General features: G+C 42.3%; 1 protein-coding gene across 2 annotated transcripts in view; it reads right to left on the bottom strand.

Moving 5' to 3' along the window:
• LOC115209357 (helicase SKI2W) overlaps nucleotides 1-15242 on the bottom strand; it is a 52223-nt gene extending 36981 nt beyond the window's left edge. The window contains exons 1-6 of one of the 2 annotated variants that reach the window (XM_029777727.2): nucleotides 15044-15242; nucleotides 14073-14212; nucleotides 11726-11832; nucleotides 10649-10766; nucleotides 8967-9081; nucleotides 8242-8316 (exon numbers count right to left, since the gene is read on the bottom strand). In XM_029777727.2, the coding sequence (XP_029633587.1) occupies nucleotides 8242-8316; nucleotides 8967-9081; nucleotides 10649-10766; nucleotides 11726-11832; nucleotides 14073-14168 (511 nt within the window). In that variant the 5' untranslated portion in view covers nucleotides 14169-14212; nucleotides 15044-15242. The other variant, XM_036501516.1, reaches the window with a different exon arrangement.
• Nucleotides 15243-27500: the final 12258 nt, after the last annotated feature.

The raw sequence follows: 27500 nt of genomic DNA, 5'->3' as shown, positions 1-27500 counted from the left end.
AATGGTATCTATATATATATATGAATTATTATTATATTAAAAACGGTAAAGACCCCCTTTGGGCATGAATGACCATGAGATTGCACCTAGAAAGTTCCCCACCGAGGCACAAGTCCGGGTAAGGTTGTTTATGGAAGACCAGTAGTTGCCCATGCATACCAGCCTCCCCTCTCCATACCACTGATGTTACCCACGGGAAAGGTAAGCACCTATACAGCTTGGCACCAGTGACGTTGCAACTCATTTCTACAGATGAGTGAACTGAAGCAACGTGAAATAAAGTGTCTTGCTCAAGAACACAACACACAGCCTGGTCCAGGAGCCACATGCCTTCACTTATGTTATTTATTATTATTTGCAGTCGGTCCTTGTAACTATGACTGTTCATGGCTTTGGCATGACTTAATAAACTTTCTCCATACTGGTCGGCTTTTTGTTTGAGTTTGCCATTTCTTCTGATCAATTCCTTTCCACTTCCTATTTCTTTTCGCAGTATCTTTGAACCTCAATCTATGTCTTCCATGGATTCTTTCCCTACACCCCTTTTTGTTTTCTTGCTACTTTAATGTGGAGGGTTACCGGGAAAGATCATCAGAGATTCTGAAGTTCAGCATTTGTAGCTTTGTATGCAGCAGGTATTTAAAGGAAGAAATTTGACAAGACAGTCAGTCACCGGCTGACACTCGCTGACGATACATCGAAGAGGCCAGGGAACAGAAGAAAAAGGACATGCACCCAACACCAAAGCTGAAGACACCTCCGAAAGGGGGGGCCCCGCCACGTCAAAACGGTAGAGGAGTATGGGCCGAAACCGAACGTGGTTCCTCCTGATGATGTCTTGAGCTAACTGGATCCCATAAAGGAGCTGTTGTGGTAGCAAACCACAAAACACGGTTGTAATTCCAACTGGATCGTAAGGTGACCTGCTGTGCTTGAGGAGACCTATTGAGTCAGGTACCTCAACATCATCATCTTCTTCATTTAACGACCGCTTTCCATGCTAGCATGGGTTGGACGGTTCAACTGGGGTCTGGGGAGCCCGAAAGCTGCACCAGTCCAGTCAGATCTGGCAGTGTTTCTACAGCTGGATGCCCTTCCTAACACCAACAACTCCGAGAGTGTAGTGGGTGATTTTATGTGCCACCGACACAGGTGCCAGACGAGGCTGACAAACGGCCACGCTCGGATGGTGTTTTTATGTGCCACCAACACAGGTGCCAAGATGAGGCTGGCAAACGGCCACGATCGGATGGTGTTTGTTACGTGCCCACAGCACGGAGGCCAGTCGATGCGGTACTGGCTACGGCCACGTTCGGATGGTTTTCTTGTGTGCCACGTGCCACCGGCACTGGTACCACAAAGATACAAATTCCATTGATGTTCATCTATTTTGATTTGTTTTGATTTTCACTTGTCTCAACAGGTCTTCACAAGTGTCACAAGAAGGAAGGTATGCACAGGTGGACTGACTACGTCCCAGGTAGGGGCCACAGGTTATGCCTGACTAGTCTTGCCGGGTCTTCGGATGGTGTTTTTATGTGCCACCGACACAGGTGCCAGATGAGGCTGGCGAACGACCACGATCGGATGGTGTTTGTTACGTGCCCACAGCACGGAGGCCAGTCGCTGCGGTACTGGCTACGGCCACGTTCGGATGGTTTTCTTGTGTGCCACCGGCACTGGTACCACAAAGATACAATTCCATTAATGTTCATCTATTTTGATTTGTTTTGATTTGATTTGATTTGATTTGTTTTGATTTCATTTTGATTTTCACTTGCCTCAACAGGCCTTCACAAGTATCACAAGGAGGAAGGTATGCACAGGTGGACTGACTACGTCCCAGGTAGGGGCCATGGGATATGGCCTGACTAGTCTTGCCGGGTCTTCGGATGGTGTTTTTATATGCCACCGACACAGGTGCTAGATGAGGCTGGCGAACGGCCACGATCGGATGGTGTTTGTTATGTGCCCACAGCACGATGGCCAGTCGATGCGGTACTGACTACGGCCACGTTCGGATGGATTTCTTGTGTGCCACAGGCACTGGTACCACAAAGATACAAATTCCATTGATGTTCATCTATTTTGATTTGATTTGATTTTCACTTGCCTCAACAGGTCTTCACAAGTGTCACAAGAAGGAAGGTATGCACAGGTGGACTGACTAGTCTTGCCGGGTCTTCGGAAGGTGTTTTTATGTGCCACCGACACAGGTGCCAGATGAGGCTGGCGAACGGCCATGATCGGATGGTGTTTGTTACGTGCCCACAGCACGGAGGCGGTCGATGCGGAACTGGCTACGGCCACGTTCGGATGGTTTTCTTGTGTGCCACCGGCACTGGTACCACAAAGTGTGTGCCACGGCACTGGTACCACAAAGATACAGATTCCATTGATGTTCATCTATTTGATTGTTTTGATTGATTTTTTTGATTTCACTTTTTTGCTTGCTCAACAGGTCTTCACAAGTGTCACAAGAAGGAAGGTATGCACAGGTGGACTGACTACGTTCCAGGTAGGGGCCATGGGTTATGGCCTGACTAGTCTTGCCGGGTCTTCGGATGGTGTTTTTGTGCCACCGACACAGGTGCTAGATGAGGCTGGCGAACGGCCACGATCGGATGGTGTTTGTCATGTGCCCACAGCACGGAGGCCAGTCGATGCGGTACTGGCTACGGCCACTTTCGGATGGTTTTCTCTTGTGTGCCACGGCACTGGTACCACAAAGATACAAATTCCATTGATGTTCATCTATTTTGATTTGTTTTGATTTGATTTTGATTTTCACTTGCCTCAACAGGCCTTCACAAGTATCACAAGGAGGAAGGTATGCACAGGTGGACTGACTACGTCCCAGGTAGGGGCCATGGGTTATGGCCTGACTAGTCTTGCCGGGTCTTCGGATGGTGTTTTTATGTGCCACCGACACAGGTGCTAGATGAGGCTGGCGAACGGCCACGATCGGATGGTGTTGTTATGTGCCCACAGCACGATGGCCAGTGATGCGGTACTGACTACGGCCACGTTCGGATGGATTCTTGTGTGCCACCGGCACTGGTACCACAAAGATACAAATTCCATTGATGTTCATCTATTTTGATTTGTTTTGATTTTCACTTGCCTCAACAGGTCTTCACAAGTGTCACAAGAAGGAAGGTATGTACAGGTGGACTGACTACGTCCCAGGTAGGGGCCACGGGTTATGACATGACTAGTCTTGCCGGGTCTTCGGATGGTGTTTTTATGTGCCACCATGTTCCCACAGCACGGAGGCCAGTCGATGCGGTACTGGCTACGGCCACGTTCGGATGGTTTTCTTGTGTGCCACAGGCAGTGGTACCACAAAGATACAAATTCCATTGATGTTCATCTATTTTGATTTGTTTTGATTGATTTTCACTTGCCTCAGCAGGTCTTCACAAGTGTCACAAGAAGGAAGGTATGCACAGGTGGATCGACTACGTCCCAGGTAGGGGCCACGGGATATGGCCTGACTAGTCCTGCCGGGTCCTCTCATGCACAGCACACTTCCATAGGACTCGGTCTTCAGTCATTTCCTTGGTGAAACCTAAAGTTCGAAGGTCGTGCTTCACCACCTCGTCCCAGGTTTTCCTGGGTCTACCTCTTCCACAGGTTCCCTCAACTGCTAGGGTGTAGCACTTTTGCACACAACTATCTTCAGCCATTCTCGTCACATGACCATACCAGCGCAGCCGTCTCTCTTGCACACCACAACTGACACTTCTTAGGTTCAACTTTTCTCTCAAAGTACTTACACTCTGACGATTATGAACACTGACATACACATCCATCGGAGCATACTGGCTTCATTTCTTGCGAGCTTACGCATATCCTCAGCAGTCACGGCCCATGTTTCACTACCATGTAGCATGGCTGTACGTACACACGCATCATATAGTCTGCCTTTTACTCTTAGCGAGAGGCCTTTTGTCACCAGCAGGGGTAAGAGCTCTCTAAACTTTGCCCAGGCTATTCTTACTCTAGCAGTTACACTTTCAGCACACCCACCCCCGCTACTGACTTGGTCTCCTAGGTAGCGGAAGCTATCAACTACTTCTAGTTTGTTTCCCTGGAACGTGGTAGAAGTTGGTCTCTGCACATTTCCAGTGTTTATTGCTCCTGAGCATCTGCCACAGACAAAAACTATTTTCTTAGTTAGCCTTCCTTTGACATTGCTGCACCTCTTATGTGTCCATAGCTTACACTTGGTGCACCTTATAGAGTTTCTACCTACACCTTTTTTACAGATCGAGCAGGGCCATCTACCTGAAGTCGTTTGTGATTGGTCCACCTTCCTACTTATTAGGACTTTAGTTTTGGCTAGGTTGATTCTAAGGTCCTTCGATTCTAATCCTTGTTTCCACACCTGAAACTTCTCCTCCAGTTCTGATAGTGACTCAGCAATTAGAGCAAGGTCATCAGCATAGAGGAGCTCCCAGGGGCATCCTGTCTTGAATTCCTCCGTTATTGCCTGGAGGACTATGATAAATAGGAGGGGACTGAGGACTGAACCTTGGTGGACCCCAACCTCTACCCGGAATTCTTCACTGTACTCGTTGCCAACCCTCACCTTACTAGCAGCGTCTCTGTACATGGCTCGCACAGCTCTCACTAACCATTCATCTATCCCTAGTTTCCTCATTGACCACCAGATAAGGGATCGGGGGACCCTGTCAAAGGCTTTCTCCAAGTCAACAAAAGCCAGATACAAGGGCTTATCTTTGGCTAGGTATTTCTCCTGCAGCTGTCTTACCAGGAATATAGCATCAGTAGTACTTTTCCTTGGCACGAACCCAAACTGCATATCATCTAAGCTAACTCTCTCTCTAATTAATTGGGCTATAACCCTCTCCGTAACCTTCATTACCTGATCCAGCAGCTTGATGCCCCTGTAGTTATTTGTATCTAGGGCGTCGCCTTTACCTTTGTAGCAGTTGACTATTATGCTGCTACACCAGTCATTGGGTATGACTCCTTCGTGTATCACCTGGTTTACTATACGGGTGACTAAGCTATAGCCGACACTACCAGATATTTTGAGCATCTCTGCAGTAATTCCTGATGGGCCTGGGGCTTTCCCTGTTTTCATGCTTCTAATTGCCTTATCTACTAAGGAACTGTTAACTCGGATTGCTGGTCCCTCTGTTGGGTCGACATTCGGGAGACTCTCTTTATCCCATTCATTTTCCTCATTCAGCAACCTTTCATAGTGGCGTCTCCAAGCCTCTCTCTTTGCATCCTCATTTAGCGCAAGTGAACCGTCATCCTTGCGAACACATTTCTCTCCTACCACGTCACGATTCTCTCTCACACACTGTCTTGCAACACGAAATACCTCAAGTCTTTCATCCTCACGGCGCAGGACATTGGCAAATTTTTCTTTATCTGCCTCCCCTCTGGCTAGATAGACCTGTCTCCTAGCTTCCCTTCTGGCAGTCTGATACACTTCCCTGCTACCACCGTTCTTCCAGGCCTTCCAAGCCTGTTTCTTTTGTCTAATAGCCCTGTCAACAATATTGTTCCACCACCACGTTATTTTGGGTCTTAAGGGGACTTTGCACCAGCCACAGATCTGGTCAGCGGCTTTCAGCAGGTTGTCCCTCAGAAACGTCCAGTTGTCTTCTACCCCATGCGTAGCTATACCCCCTTCCACTTCGTCAAAGGCTTCAAGTAGCATATCTCTAAATCTCTGTCCATTCGCAGGGTCTTTTAGCTTCCAGACCCTTCTTCTCCATGTTGGTCGTCTTCTAGTCGCCCTCTTAGTCCTGATCCTAAAGTCACTAACTACCAGTCTATGTTGTGGGGTGCATTCTTCGCCTGGAAGGTTTTGGCATTTATAAGCAGCCATCTTTCCCTTTTTCTGGCAAGGATGTAGTCAATCTGGCTGGTGTGTCTGCCAGAATGGTAGGTGACTAGGTGAGAGGTGGGTTTCCTGAAGTTGGTATTGCAGACCATAAGGTCATTTGCATCGCAGAACTCCAGCAGCCTGGTTCCCTCCTCGTTGCGGGAACCATAACCGTAGCCTCCATGTACGCCATGGAAGCCCCCAGCATGTCGTCCAACATGCCCATTGAAATCACCAGCCACAAAGAGAAGGTCCCTGTCGTTCGTCAATGAGGTGGTCTGCAGTAGGGTGTCATAGAAACTGTCTTTCTGTCCATCGGGTAGCCCTGGCTGAGGGGCATAGGCCGATATAATGGTTGCTAATCTATTATGAAGCACTATTCTAATCTTAAGTATTCTGTCACTTACTCTGATTACCTCAATTACTCTATCTACCCATTTCTCAGCGATAAGTATACCCACGCCACCGACCCCGTCAGTGTTCCCTGCCCAGAAAATCTTGTACCTGTGTTCCTTGCCTGTGAGGAACCTAGCAGATCCTCCTCTCCACCTTATTTCTTGCATGCAACATACATCAACCCATCTCCGTTCAAGCATCTCAACTATCTCGCCAGATCTACCTTTCAGTGTGCCAACGTTGAGGGTGCCTACCCTGAAGGAGTGGAAGGTATGGACCCGAGAGGTCCAGGGACGGGGAGCAGTGGCGTCATGTACCTGAAAAGAAGAAAGCTCGCATTTGGCAGAATTCATAAGCAAAGCAATGATCTTAAGTTCAACCTGTTACACTACACTATCATGTTTTGCGCCGTATTTTCACCACCTTATATAGAAGGGGTGGTATTGGCTTAAGGCCTTTAGGTGTTCATGGAAGAAAAGTAAAGGAAGACAAGCTGAGATAAGGACTTCCGGTACAGGTGGAGGGGGCGGGAGGGCGGGCGCACCGCTCACTGGGAAGGATGAGATTTGGCGGCAGAAGATTTGAGACGAAATGTTTTGCGATCGTGTGAATAAGTTTCAATGAGTGAAAGTTGGGAAAGATGGGGTAGTGATTAAGCGACAGAAAGACCAGATTGAGAAATGCTTCAGCTAGCATTTGAGACGAAAGACAACGATAAGGCTTGATGGTGATAATAATACTTAGCTAGCATTTGAGACGAAAGACAACAATAAGGCTTGATGGTGATAATAATACTTGCAAAAAAAACAATGAAAGGAGCAAACAGGTCGGAAACTTAAATATATATCTTAGCTGATATTTCTCATCCTGAGGTTCGTGTTTCGTGTGTTACAGCCAGGAGAAAAGGAATAGTAAGGGGCGGTCAAGCCTCGTGCATTGGGTTTTATAGGGGAGGCGGAGGTGTGAGTAGGAGGCAGAAGCCTATGGAACCAAGTGAAATATATACAGAGAAAGAGACATGGTGATAACAGAGGGAGACAACGACACCGCAGAGAGAGATAGAGAGAGATACATAGTGATAACAGAGGGAGAAAACGCCATCGCTCACTGGGAAGGATGAGATTTGGCGGCAGAAGATTTGAGACGAAATGTTTTGCGATCGTGTGAATAAGTTTCAATGAGTGAAAGTTGGGAAAGATGGGGTAGTGATTAAGCGACAGAAAGACCAGATTGAGGAATGCTTCAGCAACATCAAAATAAAAATCAAATAGAAATTGTAGATGTGATACCCGTGCCAGTGGCACGTAAAAAGCACCATCTGAACGTGTTCGAAGCCAGTGCCGCCTTGACTGGCATCCGTGCTGGTGACACGTAAAAAGCACCAACCTATCGTGGCCGTTTGCCAGCCTCCTCTGGCCCCTGTGCCGGTGGCACATAAAAAGCACCCACTACAGTCACGGAGTGGTTGGCGTTAGGAAGGGCATCCAGCTGTAGAAACACTGCCAGATCAGACTGGAGCCTGGTGCAGCTTCCTGGCTTCCCAGACCCTGTTTGAACCGTCCATCCCATGCTAGCATGGAAAACGGATGTTAAACAATGATGATGATGTCCAAGACCAGAGAAAGTGAGGTACAAAACTGTTTCTATTACAAAGTCTGTGACTGTGCTTTTTTGATGATGACAACAATGACTGCTGCCACTGCCTAAGATCAAAGACATTCCATTAGGGACCATCCCTTCTTTTGAATAATTGCATAGGACTACATTACATAATATATTATTTCATTGTTAAAGATGATAGAGTGTGATTAAGACAGAAGTTTGACTGTTATTTCTAGCATGTTGAATTATCATTTAGATGCTTCTGTTATTGGTGAAAAGTGACCTTGACAAAGACCTTAGAACACTGGTCTCTAAGTGAAATAAACCAGCTGCAGAGATTTTTAGCAGTTTAAACTACAATAAAGAAAACTTACCTTTTTCAAAGTCTATCACGTCATACTTTCCTTTGGCAATTAGACCTTTAGCGCTTGGGATTTTATCCATACCACCTGAAACAAAAGCACCAACAAATACATGAAAAATGTAATCAGTATAAACTACTGGCATGAAATCATTGCATTACTGTATTGACTTTCATCCTCATACACACAGATATGCATGTGTATGTACACACACACACACATGTATATATATATATATATATATATAGTTAATCCAAACAAGAAAGCACAAAAAAAACACAACAACGCGAGGACGTGGAACAAATAGTATTATTGGGAAAGAAGGAGGGTTTAACGTTTCGAGCAGAGCTCTTTGTCGGAAACATAGGAGAAGGAAAGATCCAGAGAAGGGAAGACAGAGGAAAAAAAAAAAAATCACCAATGGTGAGCAGAGGCACTGCGAGCAGGAACTAAAGGAACATTACTAAGATCCACACACAAAGATCAAATGCAATCATATATTCATTTATATCTACAGAATGGATATAAAATCCGACATATATAGATAGATAAAAAGTCTTATACAGTACTCAGGATACAGAAACAGCTACTTAAGTTCCATGTAAATATATGCCAATTGTACAAGGCTTCATTTACAGATCAGTTTGAGAACCAACATGGCAATGACTCTACAAGAATGGAAGTAAACAAGAATAAAGGAAATTCTTCAAACTATCAGTTGCCAAATAAGTACATACCCGGCCAAAATGGATAGTTTGTGGCACAACCTCTGACATCCTGTGTTGGTGGCCCTGGAGGTCTTTTGAATGACATAGAATTCTTAATTGTAGACATGGTGTTTGTGAGTAATTCCTGAAATAATCAAGAGTAAGATATAGTGCGTTAAAGTAGGTACATTTCTTTTGACAAAAATAAATCAACTGAATCAAATTTGAGCATGTGTTTCAAGCTGAATATAATCTGTTGGATGTGGAACATCAACTTGCTTGAAAAGTGAAGAACAAGTCAACTGAGGGAGTAGATCAACATTAATGATAGCATACATCAACTGATACAGGCTTACAAAGAATAAGTCATGCGGTCGATTTGCTTGACTAAAGGCGGTGCTCCAGCATGGCTACAGTCAAATGACTGAAACAAGTAAAAGAGTATATAAAAAGGTTTGAACTACACAGAGTACAAATGATATAGAGAATTAAAGGGGTGAGGGAATTCTCTATTCTTGATTTATTTATCCCAGCATGGCTGCAGTCTAATGACTGAAACAAGTAAAAGATAGATGATATATATATATATATATATATATATATATCCTCAGCACCTTTTTTCATTAAAAGTTTATTCTAAATGTCAATGTAATTATTTCGTTTCCAAGTCAGTATGTTGTGGTGATGGACTCCTTACCACTTGGGACATCAGTTGGAGGATTGAATCATGCGCTAATGTTGGCTTTGGCATTGTTCTATGACTGGATGCCTTTCCTAAAGCCAACTACTTTAAAGAGAGTACTGGCTGCTCTTTTCGTAGCACCTGCACTTGTGAAAGTCAATTTGTGAGTAGGAAGACAAAGGGCATAAAGTGGCCCCTGTAACTAATGGAGAAGAGAAGAGAGAAAGAGAGAGAGCAATGATTCTAGTCAGGGTAATGAAACACTCAATTAAGTAAACAAACACCATAGGCATAGGAGTGGCTGTGTGGTAAGTAGCTTGCTTACCAACTACATGGTTCCGGGTTCAGTCCCACTGTGTGGCACCATGGGCAAGTGTCTTCTACTATAGCCTCAGACTGACCAAAGCCTTGTGAATAGATTTAGTAGACAGAACTGAAAGAAGCTCGTCGTATATATGTATATATATATGTCTGAATGTGTGTGTGTGTGTGTTTGTGTGTCTGTGTTTGTCCCCCACAACATTGCTTGACAACCAATGCTGGTGTGTTTACATCCCCGTAACTTAACAGTTCAGCAAAAAGACCGATAGAATAAGTACTAAGTTTACAAAGAATAAGTCCTGAGGTTGATTTGCTCAACTAAAGGTGGTGCTCCAGCATGGCAACAGTCAAATGACTAAAACAAAAAATAAAAAAGAGTAAAAACAGGACAAAAACTGGCATCTAATTTTTTTTTGGATATGTTGTTGTTGCTGTTATTATTTAGCCCCAGGTCAACCCTGGTTGAGTGAATCTATGATTAAAGGCATAACAGCCATGGCCATGCTATCCTTTTTCCCAGTGTCCATGGAAACCAGTTCTACATTATTCAATGTCCTTTTTTTTTTGAAGTTGGTAGCATGAGATTAGAGGAAGATTTGGTTGCTATTTTTAGCATGTCAAGAACCCAGTTAAACCTCTTAGCATTCCTATAGTTTCTGAGACACTTTGTTGAGTTTTGCATTTATGACACATGGAAATATAAATTCACCTCTTGGTAGCCGAGAAGTTTCCCTGTTGTTGGGTTTCGTTCAACAGTGATGGTTGTCTGCACCGGAGTGACATCCATTTCCAATAAGTTCTCGGAACATTTTGTCCTGGGCCAATATCTGCAAAACCATAAAAAGAAAAATTTACTGATACACTTCACTTTAAAAAACAAAACACATCCATCCATCAACTTCCACAGCCCATACTCCTGGGGAGTGTTGTTGGGATAGAATTCTCAGGGACCTCCTCCATTGGGGCCTATCAGAAGCAACTGATATACATATATATCTATATATATTTGAACTCAGAACGTAACAGTAGATGAAATACTGCTAAGCATTTCGCCCAGCGTGCTAACGATTCTTTCAGCTTGCTGCCCTCATATATATGTATATATATATTTATATATTGGCCTGCTCGCTTAGCCAGTGGGGTGGCGTCATTTCAAAGCTAAAACAATGCGAAGCGCAATGTGACCAGCGATGTGTAACAACATCTGATGTCACGGTGATCACGGTGATATTTGTATATATAGGTGCAAGAGTGGCTTGGTTTTCCAAGTGTGATTAACAAAGACTATGGATATTATCTAATCATCTTGTTCTTGGTCTACCCTAAGTCCCCTGCTGGTTGGACCCAGTTTGAAGAACCCAGCTTGTGATCCCTTCCTATGACATTCTAGTCACATGTTTGTAGTCTCAAAGCTGTTGATTCATAAGGGCCGGTCTCCCGGTTTCCATGACATTTATATTCCCCACCCAGATGGGATTCTACAGGTCCATCGCAGGATTACTCATTTTTGCCATTTACAAAGACATGTACATGCACGTACACACCAGTTCCTAGTCTGTTTCAATTGCAGTAACTTCATAAGCACTGGCGTAACTAAAGTGTGTGCCACCCAGGGTGGCCCTTTCATTTGCTAAACCCCACCCCCCTCCCCCCGACCCCACAGAAAACGCATATTGCCTACAGCAATAGCCTACAACAGGATGAAAAGTGCCACTCGGGGCTGACCCCCCCCCCTCACCTCCAGCTATGCTAGTGTCCCCCAAGAGAAAGATTATTTAAGACTTACTTTTGGTGTTTCTTGAAATCATGAATTGGGAGACTTTCTGGATGTTCAACATATTTTTCTAGATCTTTTTTCCAAGTTGGTAAAATTTTGGGGAGGCCAAATGGAAGCTAGAAAGAAGAGAGGTAAAAAGAAAAGAAAAAAAAAAATTATGCTTCAAACTCTTCATTCCTTTCTTTATGTTGATTTGGTATAAGATCAAGCAATTTAAGTTTAAAAATGTAGTCACTCACACTGACCCAGGGGCTCCACTTGTACTTATTTTACTGAGCCTGAAAGGATGAAAAGCAAAGTTAACCCATGCAGTATTTGAACTCAGAACCGGAAGGAATTCTCCTAAGCACTTTGTCCAGTATGGTGACAATTGTCAGCTGACTACTCGGATTAATAGTAAAATTTGTTTCCAGGTTAAACGCAAGACCAAATATGGTGAACTCTTAGCAGAACTCTTAGCATGTGGAGCAAAATGCTAAGTAGCATTTTATCTGTCTTTATGTTCTGAGTTCAAATTTTGCTGAGGTCTACTTTGCTTTCACCCTTTTGAGATCGATAAAAGAAGTACCAATTGAAAACTGGGATTGATGTATTGAGTTACTTCCCCTGTAATTGCTGGCCTTGTGCCAAAATCTGAAACCAATACTCCTTCTTCTCGACTTACGACCAAGTTCCTTTTCGACTGCAAGGTTGTTAGTTGATCTGGTTGCATGTTGGATTTATATTTTTTAATCAAATGCAGCTGATGCTTGAAAGCGACCGGGTGAGAGATTGGTAGGCAGTGGATGCCTGGGTCGGAGGGAGGTCTGCGTTGCCAGATGCAACCATAGTTACCATACGTGCAGATGCCCAATGTCCAAAATCGATTTTTTCTTCATTTATTTATTATTTTATTTCCTTATTTTTTTCGGTCATAAATACAGATGGTCATAAGTCACATAGGTCGTAAGTTGAGGGGAGGGTGTATTGACACAAAGCCTGAAGCTTTGTGGGGTTGCTAGGTGATTATATTGGTTCCAGTACTTGACTGGTCCTTTATTTTAGCAACCCTGAAAAGATGAATGAAAGGCAAAGTTGATCTTGGTGGGATTGAAAGTCATTATGTAAAGAACCAGAAGAAACTGCAGAGCATTTTGTCTGATGCTCGAACAATACTACCAGTCTATTAATGGTTTCTTAGAGTGGTACTGAAGACTCACAAATTGCAAGGTGGGATTTGAGTTAATATTTCAAACTTTGAAAGGTAAGAAAGGCCAAGTTGATCCCAGTAAAAAGTTCCCCTTCAAGGTACAAGACTGGGCAAGATGGTTTGTGGAAGACCAGCAGTCACCCATGCATACCAGCCTCTCCACTCTATGTCACTGATGTTACCCAAGGGAAATGCAAAGGCCGATATAGCTTGGCACCAGCGATGAAGATAGAGAAAGCCCCTGGCCCATCAGGAATCACTGCTGAGATGCTTAAAATATCTGGCAGTGTAGGCTGTAGTCTAATCACTCATATAGTCAACCAGGTGATACATAATGTCACAACCCATTTCAAAAGCTAAGTGAACTGGAGCAATATGAAATAAAATACCTTGCTCAAGAACACAATAAACAGCTTGGTCCAGGAATCGAACTCATAACCTCATGGTTGTAAGCCTGATGCTCTAAACAATCTGCCATCTGCCTTCACACATAACACACATAATGAGCTTCTTTCAGTTTTGATGTACCAAGTCCACCTCCAAGACTTTGGTTGGCCTGAGACTATAGGCTGTGTAGTGGGACTGAACCCCAAACTATATGGTTGTGAAGCAGACTTCTTACTACACAGCCACGCCTATGTCTCACATAAAAAGAAAAATACAGATGATTGTGACTGAGTGCCTCTGACAATGTGTCGATTTCTTCGACCAATGACGTTGTTCCAGCATGGCCACAATCAAATGCTTGAAACGTGCAACAGAGAATGTCAGAGAAAAAGACAGGATGGTCATGGTTGAAACGACTTTGACCATATGTAAGGTTCAATAGCGACAACCTAAAGTGAATAACAATAATAACGACGATCCCTTACATAAATACATGACGAGACATTTTGTGAGAGATGAGACAACCATAAGGCCCCATATGATCGAATTTTGAGAGTTCTGGGGTGTACGCCGAAAGAATGTAGACATTTGCTTAAGTCGATCCCCAGCTGGTACCTAGCAAGTACCTTTCTTTCATCGACAGCAACAATAATGATTTTTTTTTATTAACGACAAAGACCCAAGACGCCGGTAACAATGCAAGGATGAAATAATAATAAAAATAAAATAAAATAAAATAAAACAAAAGAGTGAGATTATAAAATAACAGTATATACTTACGGTTTTCAGGGGTAGAGGGACCCTGTGTGCCTTTCGATTTTGTTCGGGAATAACTTCCACCCGGCCACAAGTACCGGTTTCAAGAAGATCAAACATCTTTCTTAGACACGTCACTACGATCTAGTGTGTTCTACGTGAATCTGCAAATTGGAAGAATGCATCGATGGTTTATGTCGAGTAATGTTTCCTTTGTCGGTTGAGGTGGGTGGAATCACATGGCTTTATAAAACACACACACACACACACATATATATATATATATATATATATATATATATATATCACTGTGACCGGCCAGATTATCAGATGTTGCTACACATCGCTGGTCACAATGCTCTTCGCATTGTTTTAGCCTTCAAATGACGCCACCCCACAGGCTAAGCGAGCAGGCCAACAGAAGAAAGAGTGAGAGAAAGTTGTGGCGAAAGAGTACAGCAGGGATCGCCACCACCCCCTGCCGGAGACTCGTGGAGCTTTTGGGGGTTTTCGCTCAATAAACACTCACAACGCCCAGTCTGGGAATCGAAACCACGATTCTACAACCGCAAGTTTATATATATATATATATATGTATATATATAGTCCCGAAGGACACAATGAAGATATTAACATATGCTAAGCAAAATACAGTGGATGTTATAGATTTTTAAAGAATGGTGTTCGGAGGGTGGTGCTGATTGATGAAACTTGTCAACATTGACTTGACTAAATAAGGAAAGGAAATGTTTGAGAGATTGGATGGTATAGCTAAAGTTTAGATGCGTTGAAAAAGAGAAACTGCGAATAATAACTAAGATAATAAATTTTTAACTTACAGATGTGTGTGTGTGTGTGTAAAAGCAAAGAAATATTGCAGGATAGTTCTCGAACAGGACTTTCGGTTTCAACATTAACTGCTGACATGGATGGAATTACAAGACAAGGAACAAAAAGTGAAAATGCAGCACTCGTGAATAGAAAATCTTACTCACCGAGGACAGCATTTACCAGATAAAAGAAAAACACACAGCAATTCTGGAAACTTGAGCTGTCGGTTAAAATATATCACTTATAGGTTATTAATAAAGGCGAATGTAATAATATATTATATCATGTCCATGTTAATTGAGAACAAGGTGATCGCGTCGTTGGTTGACAACAATCACTTACACCGGTGCTTAGGTAGTTACTTCCCTTTAATCCTTCAACACCGGGTACGAGTCACCTCCCCTGAATAACAATTGTTTCTACGTCACAAATTTAGAAATTTTGGGGATGAGGGTTTGTCAAGCTAATTAAATTAGCCAGTACTTAACTGGCACTTTATTTATCGATTCTGGGGGGATGAGGGTTTGTCAAGCTAATTAAATTAGCCAGTACTTAACTGGCACTTTATTTATCGATTCTGGGGGGATGAGGGTTTGTCAAGCTAATTAAATTAGCCAGTACTTAACTGGCACTTTATTTATCGATTCTGGGGGGAGGATGAAAAACAAGGTTGAGCACAGTGAAATTTGAACTTAAAGCGAAAGCAGTTGTAGCTAAATAGCACAAAGCGTTTTTTGTTTTGTTTTTGTCTGATGCTCAAACGTTCCTCTACGTCATTGGCTTCCAACCTTTTCACTACCCCAAGAACCTCTTTTATTTAAATTAGGCATCTTTTCAGTTTGAACGGCAGTTTTTTCTAGCGGAGAGCTGGCAGAAACGTTAGCACGCCGGTCGAAATGCGTAGTCGTATTTCGTCTGCCGCTACGTTCTGAGTTCAAATTCCGCCGAGGTCGACTTTGCCTTTCATCCTTTCGGGGGCGATAAATAAAGTACCAGTTACGCACTAGGGTCGATGTAATCGACTTAATCCGAGTATCTGTCCTTGTTTGTCCCCTCTGTGTTTAGCCCCTTGTGGGTAGTAAAGAAATAGGCAGTTTTTTTCTAGCGGTGTCATATGAAATAGTCACCCATAATTATGGCCCTAGTATCGATCTATTGCATTTCAATCTGTTTTAGGGTTAGGATGGGGGAAGGGTATCTTTTTTTCTTCAGAAATGTAAATAAACCCAATCTGTTTCTTAAACGAGGGACATATTCACACGGCACAGAATGTTTTCACTTCAATAGACGTCATTGATTGGTTGAAATTGCAGAAATTGAAGAAATAAAAACAAATATCTTACAAACCATAGAATTTTCTCAATAAAGCCAAGAGAAAAAGATGTTTTATAAATACATTCTACCAGTATACGAAGTTTAAAAGTGTTTAGTTACGTGGAAATTATTTTTAAAAACTGCCGGTCAAACCGAAAAGATCCTAAATTAGTTTTCCTACAGACCCTAGGATATCGAAAGGTCTGTCAGCTTAACATGTTCACGCAGTCCCAATACTACCTTTGCGGACCACAGGTTGGGAATCACTGCTCAATGCCGGCATCCTAACAATGGCATATCTACACAAGTGTGTCCTCGCTGACTTTGTTGCCTCATAACTTCCGGGAAAATGAATATTTCTTCATGAAATTTTCTACAAATTCGCTTGAGACGGTTTAGATTTCAATTATACTGGAATTTGTGAAAAAATTTTTTCCGAGGATGAGATGAAGAGTTTAGGAAAATTCAATCGAGTCTGTTTTGTTTTAGAAAATGGGTAGTTTTAATGAAATTTTGGATCTAGTTAGTTTCATTCGCAAAATGAGCCCGGAAAGACTTCCACCCGTCCCCCTCCCTCCTTTTCTCCCAAATTTGTTTATTTCTGTAATTTTTTTTTTTTTCAAAAAATCCCCGTTTTTGGATACGGAGGTTCCGGAAAATTACCAAAAATCGGCATTGTGAAATTCCCCACTCCCTCCAACTTCTTAAATTTTGATTTCTTTCCCAACACTAACCTTAAAACAATAACCCTAACCCTAAAATCCTTACCCTAACCCTAAAACCGTAACTGTAAGCAGAAAAATGTTTTGAAATTTTTGTCCGAATCATAATGTCCGTATTTTTCCGCATACTTAGAAAAAAAATTCTTTAAAAAATTTTACCAAGATTTTTGGAAATTTCTTGGCAAGACTTCCCAAAACCACCCTTTAAAAAATTTTTTTTTCGACACCCCCCTTCCCTTTCGGCTATGGGGAATACGAATCTGCAAAAAAGTTGGCAAAAATCGACATCGCTAAACTACCACTCCCACCCCCAATTCCTTCATTTTTTTTTTCAAAGTATGCGGATAAATACAGAGATTATGATTCTGAAAGAAATTGGTAAGACCCCCCCCCCCGCCATTTCTCCCAAATTTGTTTTTATTTTTGTAATTTTTTTTACCAAAAATCCCCGTTTTTTTTTGGGATACGGAGGTTCCTGAAAAATGCCAAAAATCGGCAATGTGAAATTTCCTCCCCTTCCCCCCAACTTCTCCAATTTTGACTTTTTTTCCTCAAACCCTAACCCTAACCCTGAAACCGTAACGCTAAAACCGTAAGCACAGAAATGTTTTGACATTTTTGTCCGAATCATGATGTCCGTATTTTTCCGCGTATTTAGAAAAAGAAAAATTCCTTAAAAAAAAATTTTACAAAGATTTTTGGAAATTCCTTTCAGAATCTTTATCTCCGTATTTTCCCGAATATTTTGGGGGGAAAATATTGAGAAAAAAGTTTAAAATGAAGGAAATGGGGGTGAGGGTGGTAATTTAGAAATGTCGATTTTTGCCAATTTTTTTGCTATTCCTCGTAGCCGAAAAGTGGGGTTTGTGTCGAAAAAAATTTTTTTTTAAGGATGATTTTTTTTGGGGGGTGGGGTGGGGAGGGAGAAATCTTACCAACAATGGAGCAATTTTTACCTATAAAGATAATAGTTGAAAGAAAATGTATTTCCTAGAGGTTCTAGATCTTATAATCCATTACAATATCCTTTGATTCATTGGATCTAAAATATAATTTACAACAATAAATGACGGGTCATTCTAATCTTGAAATAAAACTGAATAACGACACACACGCATACATACATACATACATACATACATACATACATACATACATACATACTACATACATACATACATACATACATACATACATACATACATACATAGGCGCAGGAGTGGGTGTGTGGTAAGTAGCTTGCTAACCAACCACATGGTTCCGGGTTCAGTCCCACTGCGTGGCATCTTAGGCAAGTGTCTTCTATAGCCCCGGGCCGACCAATGCCTTGTGAGTGGATTTGGTAGACGGAAACTGAAAGACGCCTGTCGTATATATGTATATATATATGTATATATATATGTATGTGTGTGTGTTTGTGTGTCTGTGTTTGTCCCCCTAGCATTGCTTGACAACCGATGCTGGTGTGTTTACGTCCCCGTCACTTAGCGGTTTGGCAAAAGAGACCGATAGAATGAGTACTGGGTTTACAAAGAATAAGTCCCGGGGTCGATTTGCTCGTCTAAAGGCGGTGCTCCAGCATGGCCGCAGTCAAATGACTGAAACAAATAAAAGAGTAAAAGAGAGATACATACATACATACATACATACATGCATGTATACATACATACATGCATACATGCATGCATACATACATGCATGCACTCATACACACACACAGATGCCATTTGAACGTGGACGATTACGTGCAAGCAGTTGCTTATAAAATATCAAAAATATTCCCTTCGATAAAAAATGACTACACCACAGAAAATCTACAAAAATCATAAATATGTAACATCGAACAATGGTCTATCTCTTTCTCTCTTTCCTCCCTCTCCGTCTGTCTGTCACTCTCTCTCCCTCTGTCTGTCACTCTCTCCCTCTGTCTGTCTATCTCTCTCTCCCTCGCCCTTCTCTCTGTCACTCTCTCTCTCTCTGTCACTCTCTCCCTCTGTCTGTCTGTATGTCTCTCTCCCTCCCCCTCTCTCTGTCACTCTCTCTCTCTGTCACTCTTTCCGTCTGTCTGTCTATCTCTCTCTCTCCCCTCCCCTCTCTCTCTCTCTCCTATGTTTTCGTTTGTCCTTTTTACGGCTGGGTCTTTGAAACTTTCTTTCTTGTCGCCGCAAACAAAAGCAAATTTGTTTACCATAGTAGAAATAGCAGGAGTGGTTCGAAAAGGAACAAAAAAAGTACTGTATTTAATATGTATCAACAAACACAATCTTCTACAATTATTAAAGCAACAACAATGATGAAAGCGGCGGTGACAGTCATCGCAGCAGTGATGGAATCCCCCCACCACCTCCAACACCGCCATCGAACACAAAGTGTGGGTGTTGTCAGTATTTTCTGGCTCAACGACTTTCACGAATGATTTGTTTTCTTGTGTTCAGGCGTTTGCGATGTTCAGTAGCTCATGCCCCTTCACCAAATCAACATTGTCTCAACAGATGCACAAGTGCACCACACGTCAGGTAGCGAAGTCATCACAGGACAACGTGAAAGGCGGTGTTTTTGTCCAAAAATGCAATGCATCACCTTGTCTGGGAATCGAACCCTCGATTAATCTCTCTCTCTCTCTCTCTGAAACTTTCTATCTATCTGCGGCGAGCTGGCAGAAACGTTAGCACGCCGGGCAAAATGCTTAGCGGTATTTCACCTGTCGTTACGTTCTGAGTTCAAATTCCGCCGAGGTCGTCTTTGCCTTTCATCCTTTCGGGGTCGATTAAATAAGTACCAGTTACACACTGGGGTCAATGTAATCGACTTAATCCGTTTGTCTGTCCTTGTTTGTCCTCTCTGTGTGTAGCCCCTTGTGGGTAGTAAAGAAATAGGTATTTCGTCTGCTGTTACGTTCTGAGTTCAAATTAGCCCTTTGTGGGTTGTAAAGAAATCTATTTATCTATCTGGCATCCGTTCGGTAATTCGCGTAAATGGACATCTATCGAGACCCTTCGACATCGCACGTTCGGTCCGTCAGGGATGCCCCCTCTCGTCGCTTCTATACGTATTGACTCTCGAGCCATTATTGCGGAAGCTGGCAACTTTGAGGGGCATCCCGCGAGAACTGGGATGCGGGACGAGCGTGTCTGCATACGCGGACGACGTCACCGTCATAGTGTCTAGCCACGAGCACATCGAGTAGGTCGGCGAGACACTGAAAAACTACGAAGCGGTGACAGGAGCGAAAATCAACCGGGAAAAGGCAGTGGGCTTGCGACTAGGCACCTGGAGAAGCAAGCCCATGCCGTCCACCAGAGCCTCCGTCGTGGGACGCTAGACCGACAGCCCGGTTGAATTGCTCGGGGTCTGGTTTGGTCTGGACCTCCAAGTGGAGAAGAACTGGAACGAGATAACGAGTAGGGTGGTCACTCTCGCCCGGCAGTGGGCCGAGAGGAAACTGTCCTTAAAAGGTCGGGCGGAGGTGGCGAACACGTACATCGCGTCCGTTATCTACTACCGCCTGACTGTCGTGCCTTGTCCCGACCCTACCATCACCAAACTAGAACGCATTCTCTTTCGCTTATTGTGGAAAGGATGCGTCCCGATGGTCAGGCGATCCATTTGCTGTCAACACCCGTTAAAAGGAGGACTGGGCATGCCGTGGTTGATGATGCGCAGACACGCGCTGAGACTGCGACATCTCGGGCTCTTCGTAGACGACGGTGAACAGGTGTGGTAGCCGTTTGTGAGGCACGCTTTCCCGCAGCTCGTCTTCATGACCGAACTGCAGTCGTGGATCAAAAAGAGGCCGAGGAAGGGCGAATGGCACCGCGAGTGTCGCGTTGCTCTCAAGCAACTCTGCCGTCCTGGGTCGACCTTGAGTGACTTCATCACAACCAAAGCATTCTATAGGGGATTAGTGGAGGGGAGGTACGACGACGAGCTCGGGGCGAACCTGGACGTACCTGACCCGCCTGTTCGGGACGACTTTCGGGCCAGGGCCCATGGACAACTTCCAGAGATCCCTGGCCTGGCAGTGCTACCGAGAAGCGCTACCCGTTCGGGATAAGCTCTACAGACACGGCTCGAGAAACACGGGGCCGACCTGCTCGAGATGCGGTCAGAGCGACGAAACCGTTCTGCACGCACTCGTGCAGTGTCCAACAATTTCCGACCTGTGGGCTTATGTCGAACAACTGCTGTCACGTGTGGGACGAGTCGGTTTATCAGCTGAGTCTATCGTCAATATTGTCACGCCTCCTTCCTTCAAACGGGAAGGAAGAGCTATTTTCATCATCCTTGTGGCTATGGCGAAAGAATGTATCTGGTAGACGCATCTGAAAGGATTGGAGACAAACACTTTCCTCTCTGGCCAATCTCTCATCAATTTCTTCAAGTACCTCTTGAAAAGGAAAGTGAGAGTAGAGAGGCAAGTTTTGTCTAGCGAATGTTTTAAAAAAAGATGGGTGAATGTAGCAAGGATGGCACGTATGAATGACAAAGCCACCTTGAGCATAATCCTATGAACCCAGAAATTGAAAACAAATGTGGTAACATATAACAATATTGACCAAGGTTACCGTGGTCTTTTTCGTAGGCTTTTCTTTCCACGGATAAACCTTACTTGCTTTCCCCTTTACACCATATATCATAACACTGTGATACACGATCCCTATTGATCGTTTTTTTTCCTCTTCCCCTTTTTTCTTCTTTTTTCATTTCTCTTTTCTTTTGTTCCTTTTCCTTTTCTTCTTTTTATTTATTTATTTATTTATTTTACTTTTTAAAAAATTTTTTTGTTCTTTTTCCCTTTTACGATCCCTTTTGATCGAAAACCTACGCCACCTTTTTTTTGTTTCGTTTGTTTTTTGTTTTTTTCATCCCCCAAAAGAAAAGCTCTACCTTGTAACTTGTCCCATCTGTGTGCAGCCCTGTGTGGCCAATAAAGAAACTTATCTATCTATCTATCTATCTATCTGTCTGTCTGTCTGTCTGTCTGTCTGTCTGTCTGTCTGTCTGTCTGTCTGTCTGTCTGTCTGTCTGTCTGTCTGTCTGTCCGTCCGTCCGTCCGTCCATCTATCTATCTATCTATCTATCTATCTATCTATCTATCTATCTATCTATCTATCTATCTATCTGTCTGTCTGTCCGTCTACCTACCTACCTACCTAACTGTCTGTCTATCTTTTACTTGCTTCAGTCAGACTGCGGTCATGCTGGGACACCAGCTTGAGAATCTTTTGTTTTAGTCAAATGAATTGACCCTTCCCCCAGTACTTTTTTCTTTAAGCCTGACACTTATACTATCATTCTTTTTGCCGAATCGTTAAGTTATGGGGGTGTAAGCACACCAACACCAGCTACCAAGCGCAGGCACAACGACACACACACACGCACGCACGCACACACACACACACACACGCACACACTCACATACACACACAAAAGCTCTTGTACAAATATTACATTGTAACACGAATGTGTACCAGATGAAGGCTGGAGGGTATATCAGCCGAAACATTGTGTTAACAACAAACAAGATAAGGACAAATACCCGTCAAATGTAAATAGTGTAAATAATGTACATAATTTCTTATCTCTTAAATATAGAACTGTAAGATCAAGGTGAGCTCTGATTGGCTATATGTAAATGAGTTTATTACTGGAGTCCGAAACTCTCGTGGGAAAAAAATTTCGCACCGGGGGTTATAGTAGAAGACACTTGGCCAAAGTGTCTAGCAGTGGGACCGAACACGAAGCCATGTGTTCATCTGCTGCAAAGCGAGCTTCTTAACCACACAGCCATACATTTTAGGGAAGGAATATAAGGGGATTACATCGAGACCCACGATTTCACTCCAGCTAAATTTGAACTCGAAACGCAAAGAAATGTAGCTGAATGCAGTAAAGTATTTTGTTCGATTCTCAAACAATTCTGCACTTCCATCAACAAATATATTTTTTCCTCTTTCACTCATTATTTCGACTTTCTTCGGTGATTTGGATATTTCGTCAGTAAATATTCTTATCAAGGGAACTAACTGACAAAATAGAATTATAAAGTAAGCTTTAAAGTTATCTCCCTTAAGCTATATATTTTTTAAATGATTTCAACATTAAATAGGGAATTTCAAAACATTTAATTTTTTTGTTGATTTCATGTTTTTCCTCTACTCTTTCTCTACTCTTTCTCTTTTACTCTTTTACTTGTTTCAGTCATTTGACTGTGGCCATGCTGGAGCTCCGCCTTTAGTCGAGAAAATCGACTCCAGGACTTATTCTTTGCAAGTCTTGTACTTATTCTATCGGTCTGATTTGCCGAACCGCTAAGTTACAGGGACGTAAACACACCAGCATCGGTTGTCAAGCGATGTTGGGGGGACAAACACAGACAAACAAACACACACACACACCACACACACACACACACACATATATACGATGTACTTCTTTCAGCTTCCGTCTACCAAATCCACTCACAAGGTTTTGGTCAGCCCAAGGCTATAGTAAAAGACACTTGCCCAAGGTGCCACGCAGTGAGACTGAACCTGGAACCATGTGGTTGGTAAGCAAGCTACTTACTACATAGCCACCCCGTTAGTTTTTCATTTTATTTTTTCTAAAAAAAAAATAAATTTGCTGTGCTGAAAAGTTCCTGGCTTTGGATAAAAGAAAATAGAGAAGGATCAATTAATTATGATTTTATTCAACATGTTCTCATCTTAGGTTCACACACTTATTGCAGCAGCTCTTTAGTTCTTTCTAAGCCTTGTAAAAGAACTCGGATGGTTGGGCCCTTGAAGTCAAGAACTTTCAGCACCACCTTATATGTATATATATATATAAACTTAGATAAACTTAGATATGTTTCGACCAAAGATTGGTCCAGGCCATGTCTAACTTAATAACACCACCTGATAGGATTATTCGAATCCTGTTTAAGTCAAGTTTTGTTTAAGTCAAGTTTTGTTCAAGTAGTGAGTTCTTGTTGGGTGAGTTGTATCCAGTTTTGTTCAAGTAGTGAGTTCTTGTTGGGTGAGTTGTATCCAATTATGGGTGGCTTATCTGGTATTCTTTGAAAGAATCTATCCAGACTCTGTTTAAAGTTGATGGGATCCTTTTCCTTTTTGATCTCCCTCGGGACAATGTTAAATAGGGCAGGGCCTGTTGAGGAAAAGAAATTATGTTGCAGTGTACATGTATGTTGTGATCTTGAATTGGGCAGGGGACGTACAGCCCGTGGTCCAAGTCTTGGATGAACCTTGAAGCTAATGTTTAGGTCGTTTGGGCATAGTTGGCGGTATATTTTCCACATCGTACAAATGATGTACCGCTCATGGCGACGCTGGAGGGAGTAAAGTTTCAAGGCTTTAAGGCGATCCCAATAATCGAGAGCAGCCATGCCTTAAATTCGTTTAGTGAGTGCCCTCTGGGGTGACTCAATTCTGGAGATGTTTTGTCTCGTGTGAGGAGACCACAGTGGGCAGCAGTATTCAAGGTGTGGCCGTACAAAGGAGGAAAAAAGTGGTATGATGACACCTTGTTCTCTGGACAGGAAAGTTCTTAAGATCCAGGAACTCATCCTACGAGCTATATCGACCTTCTTGTTGATGTGTGCACTCCAACTGAGATATATATATATATATATATATATATATATATCCTATTTTTAAATGCCTACAACCTCATTATGTTGATAAGTACAGGCAATAAAAATTAAAATAACTACTTTTAGCCATAGGCTGAAACAGCTGTAAGAAGTGATTTTAATGATTTCAATAATTTATATAATGATTTTTATAATTTATATTCTTATCTTATATGTATTGAATTATAAGATATATATGTATGCTATTGAGGTTCTCATTTTGTTAAATGAATAAATAATCCAACATTCTAATATCCAAAAGTTGATGACCAAACTAAATTTGCTTCTCCATTTTCTTATTTGTATTACATATATATATATATTATATATATATATATCCTATTTTTAAATGCCTACAACCTCATTATGTTGATAAGTACAGGCAATAAAAATTAAAATAACTACTTTTAGCCATAGGCTGAAACAGCTGTAAGAAGTGATTTTAATGATTTCAATAATTTATATAATGATTTTTATAATTTATATTCTTATCTTATATGTATTGAATTATAAGATATATATGTATGCTATTGAGGTTCTCATTTTGTTAAATGAATAAATAATCCAACATTCTAATATCCAAAAGTTGATGACCAAACTAAATTTGCTTCTCCATTTTCTTATTTGTATTACATATATATATATATATATATATATATATATGATCGCTGTCCACTCATGACCAAGAAAGACCGTCACTGACCATCTGACCATTGCCTATACAAAATGCCAGCATTGCTCATGCCTGAGGCTATTGCACCAACAGTCAGCTTCACCCAGGTTTGTGTCAATGGCTTCCATGCTCACCACAGCGCCATCCTACTTGAATGGGCACTGGATAGTTACCTCATCAGCAATTGCTCAACCTAAAGTTTTAGGTTCAATAAGGCTTGCACAACACCTCACAGACCTTCTTAATCTCATTGATATTGTTGTGACACCTGGTTCCAGACGCCATTTTGGGATTTTCATCCATGCATGCACAAGGATTAGTCTTCTGGAAGGTCTGCTGGAAGTCCCTTATGAGCATGCGCAGTCATCAGCAGCAGCTAGGCTTGACCACTATTCTCTCTCTTCGCTCCTGCCACCAACTGAGCTAGAAGCAACCCAGACAAGCTCCGTGTGAAGACGATCTACAACTTAGGTGAATTTATGAAGAATGACTTCACAATTGTGATTCAACTGACTCTTCTGCTTCCATCCCCTTGGCGTCCAGGCTACTGATGTCCAGAGATGAAATGCGTATTTCGTCGAAAATAAATTATTATTGTTATTTGTTCAGAGATTCTTGATCCCGCTATTTTCCTTTCTACAACTATGTAAGGAAGTGTGAGGAACCCAACCAGTGCCAACCTCACTTCCTACAATATAATCCAGAGACAACAATGGGTTGTAGGCTCCAGAATGTGGGAGCATTATGATCTCAAATGGACACAAAAGATCCCCAAAATGTTCAATGCCATTTTCTGCATATTTGATTTTATATTCGAGTGACCTTCTCCTAGAGACATGCCTTAACAAAAGCTGATAGGTGCCTCACTCACAGTGGTCTCCGAGCATGCCAGACACGAACCCAGAACTTCTGAGGGCCAAATAGTCATTGAACTTATACTAGGCTGGTAAAGAGGATTATGAGGAACCCAGCTGGACTAAAAGCAAAACCTGTCAGGCAATAGACAGGGCTCTCAGAAAGACATAAGAGTGGCTGTGTGGTACGTAGCTTGCTTACCAACCACATGGTTCCGGGTTCAGTTCCAGTGTGGCACTTTGGGCAAGTGTCTTCAACTATAGCCTCGGGCCAACCAAAGCCTTGTGACTGGATTTGGTAGACAGAAACTGAAAAAAATCCCACCCACCAACATCGCTTGACAACCAATGCTGGTGTGTTTACGTCCCTGTAACTTAGCGGTTCGGCAAACGGGACCAATAGAATAAGTACTAGGCTTACAAAGAATAAGTCCTGGGGTCGATTTGCTTGACTACAGGCGGTGCTCTAGCATGGCCACAGTCAAATGACTGAAACAAGTAAAAGAGTAAAGAAAAATGTTTATATGCATGCATGCTTGTATGTGTATATGTTTGTATGTATGTATGTATGCATGCATGTATGTTTACATGCAAGTATGTATGCATGTATGTATGTATATATGTATGGATGTATGTATGTATGGATGTGTGTATTATGTATATATGCATGTATGTATGTTTGTATGTGTGCATGTGTGTGTGGTTATATGTATGTATTACATTTTATCTTTTTCATACTAACAAAATAAAGAAAGTAATCCTTCACGTTGGTGCTGCCAATTTGAGAAGCTCCATAGAATTAATTGGTAAGTGTAACCATTTAATTTGCTACCACAGTATGTCTTTTATTCCCTTATCTTTAAATAGGAATTGAAATCTGACCAAAAAGCTAAAACCTCAAATATGATTCCAGTGTCTGATTGAAGAAACCCAGAATGTCTGCTAGAAGAATGGAAGTTATTGTTGTCAATTGCTGTTGCTGTTGTTTTTTAACTCCTCGGGTCAACTCTGATTTTGTAGATCTATGCTGAAACCAGTTCTAGCCATGGCCATCCTATCAAAACTTTCAAATACAGAGTATTTTGGACTACTTCATTTGATGTGTCCATCCTTTTTTTTTTTTTAAGGTTGTAGGAGTGGCTGTGTGGTAAGTAGCTTGCTTACGAATCACATAGTTCCGGGTTCAGTCCCACTGCATGGCGCCTTGGGCAAGTGTCTTCTACTATAGCCTCAGGCCGACCAAAGCCTTGTAAGTGGATTTGGTAGACAGAAACTGAAAGAAGCCCATCGTATGTATATATATATATATATGTGTGTGTATATGTTTGTGTGTCTGTGTTTGTCCCCCCCAACATCACTTGACAACCGATGCTGGTGTGTTTACGTTCCCATAACTTAGCAGTTCGACAAGAGAGACCGATAGAA

This window comes from Octopus sinensis, linkage group LG3 (assembly GCF_006345805.1).
Source record: "Octopus sinensis linkage group LG3, ASM634580v1, whole genome shotgun sequence".
Lineage (NCBI taxonomy): Eukaryota > Metazoa > Mollusca > Cephalopoda > Octopoda > Octopodidae > Octopus > Octopus sinensis.
The sequence above is the reverse complement of the archived record's forward strand: the minus strand, read 5'-3'. Positions and strand labels throughout refer to the sequence as shown.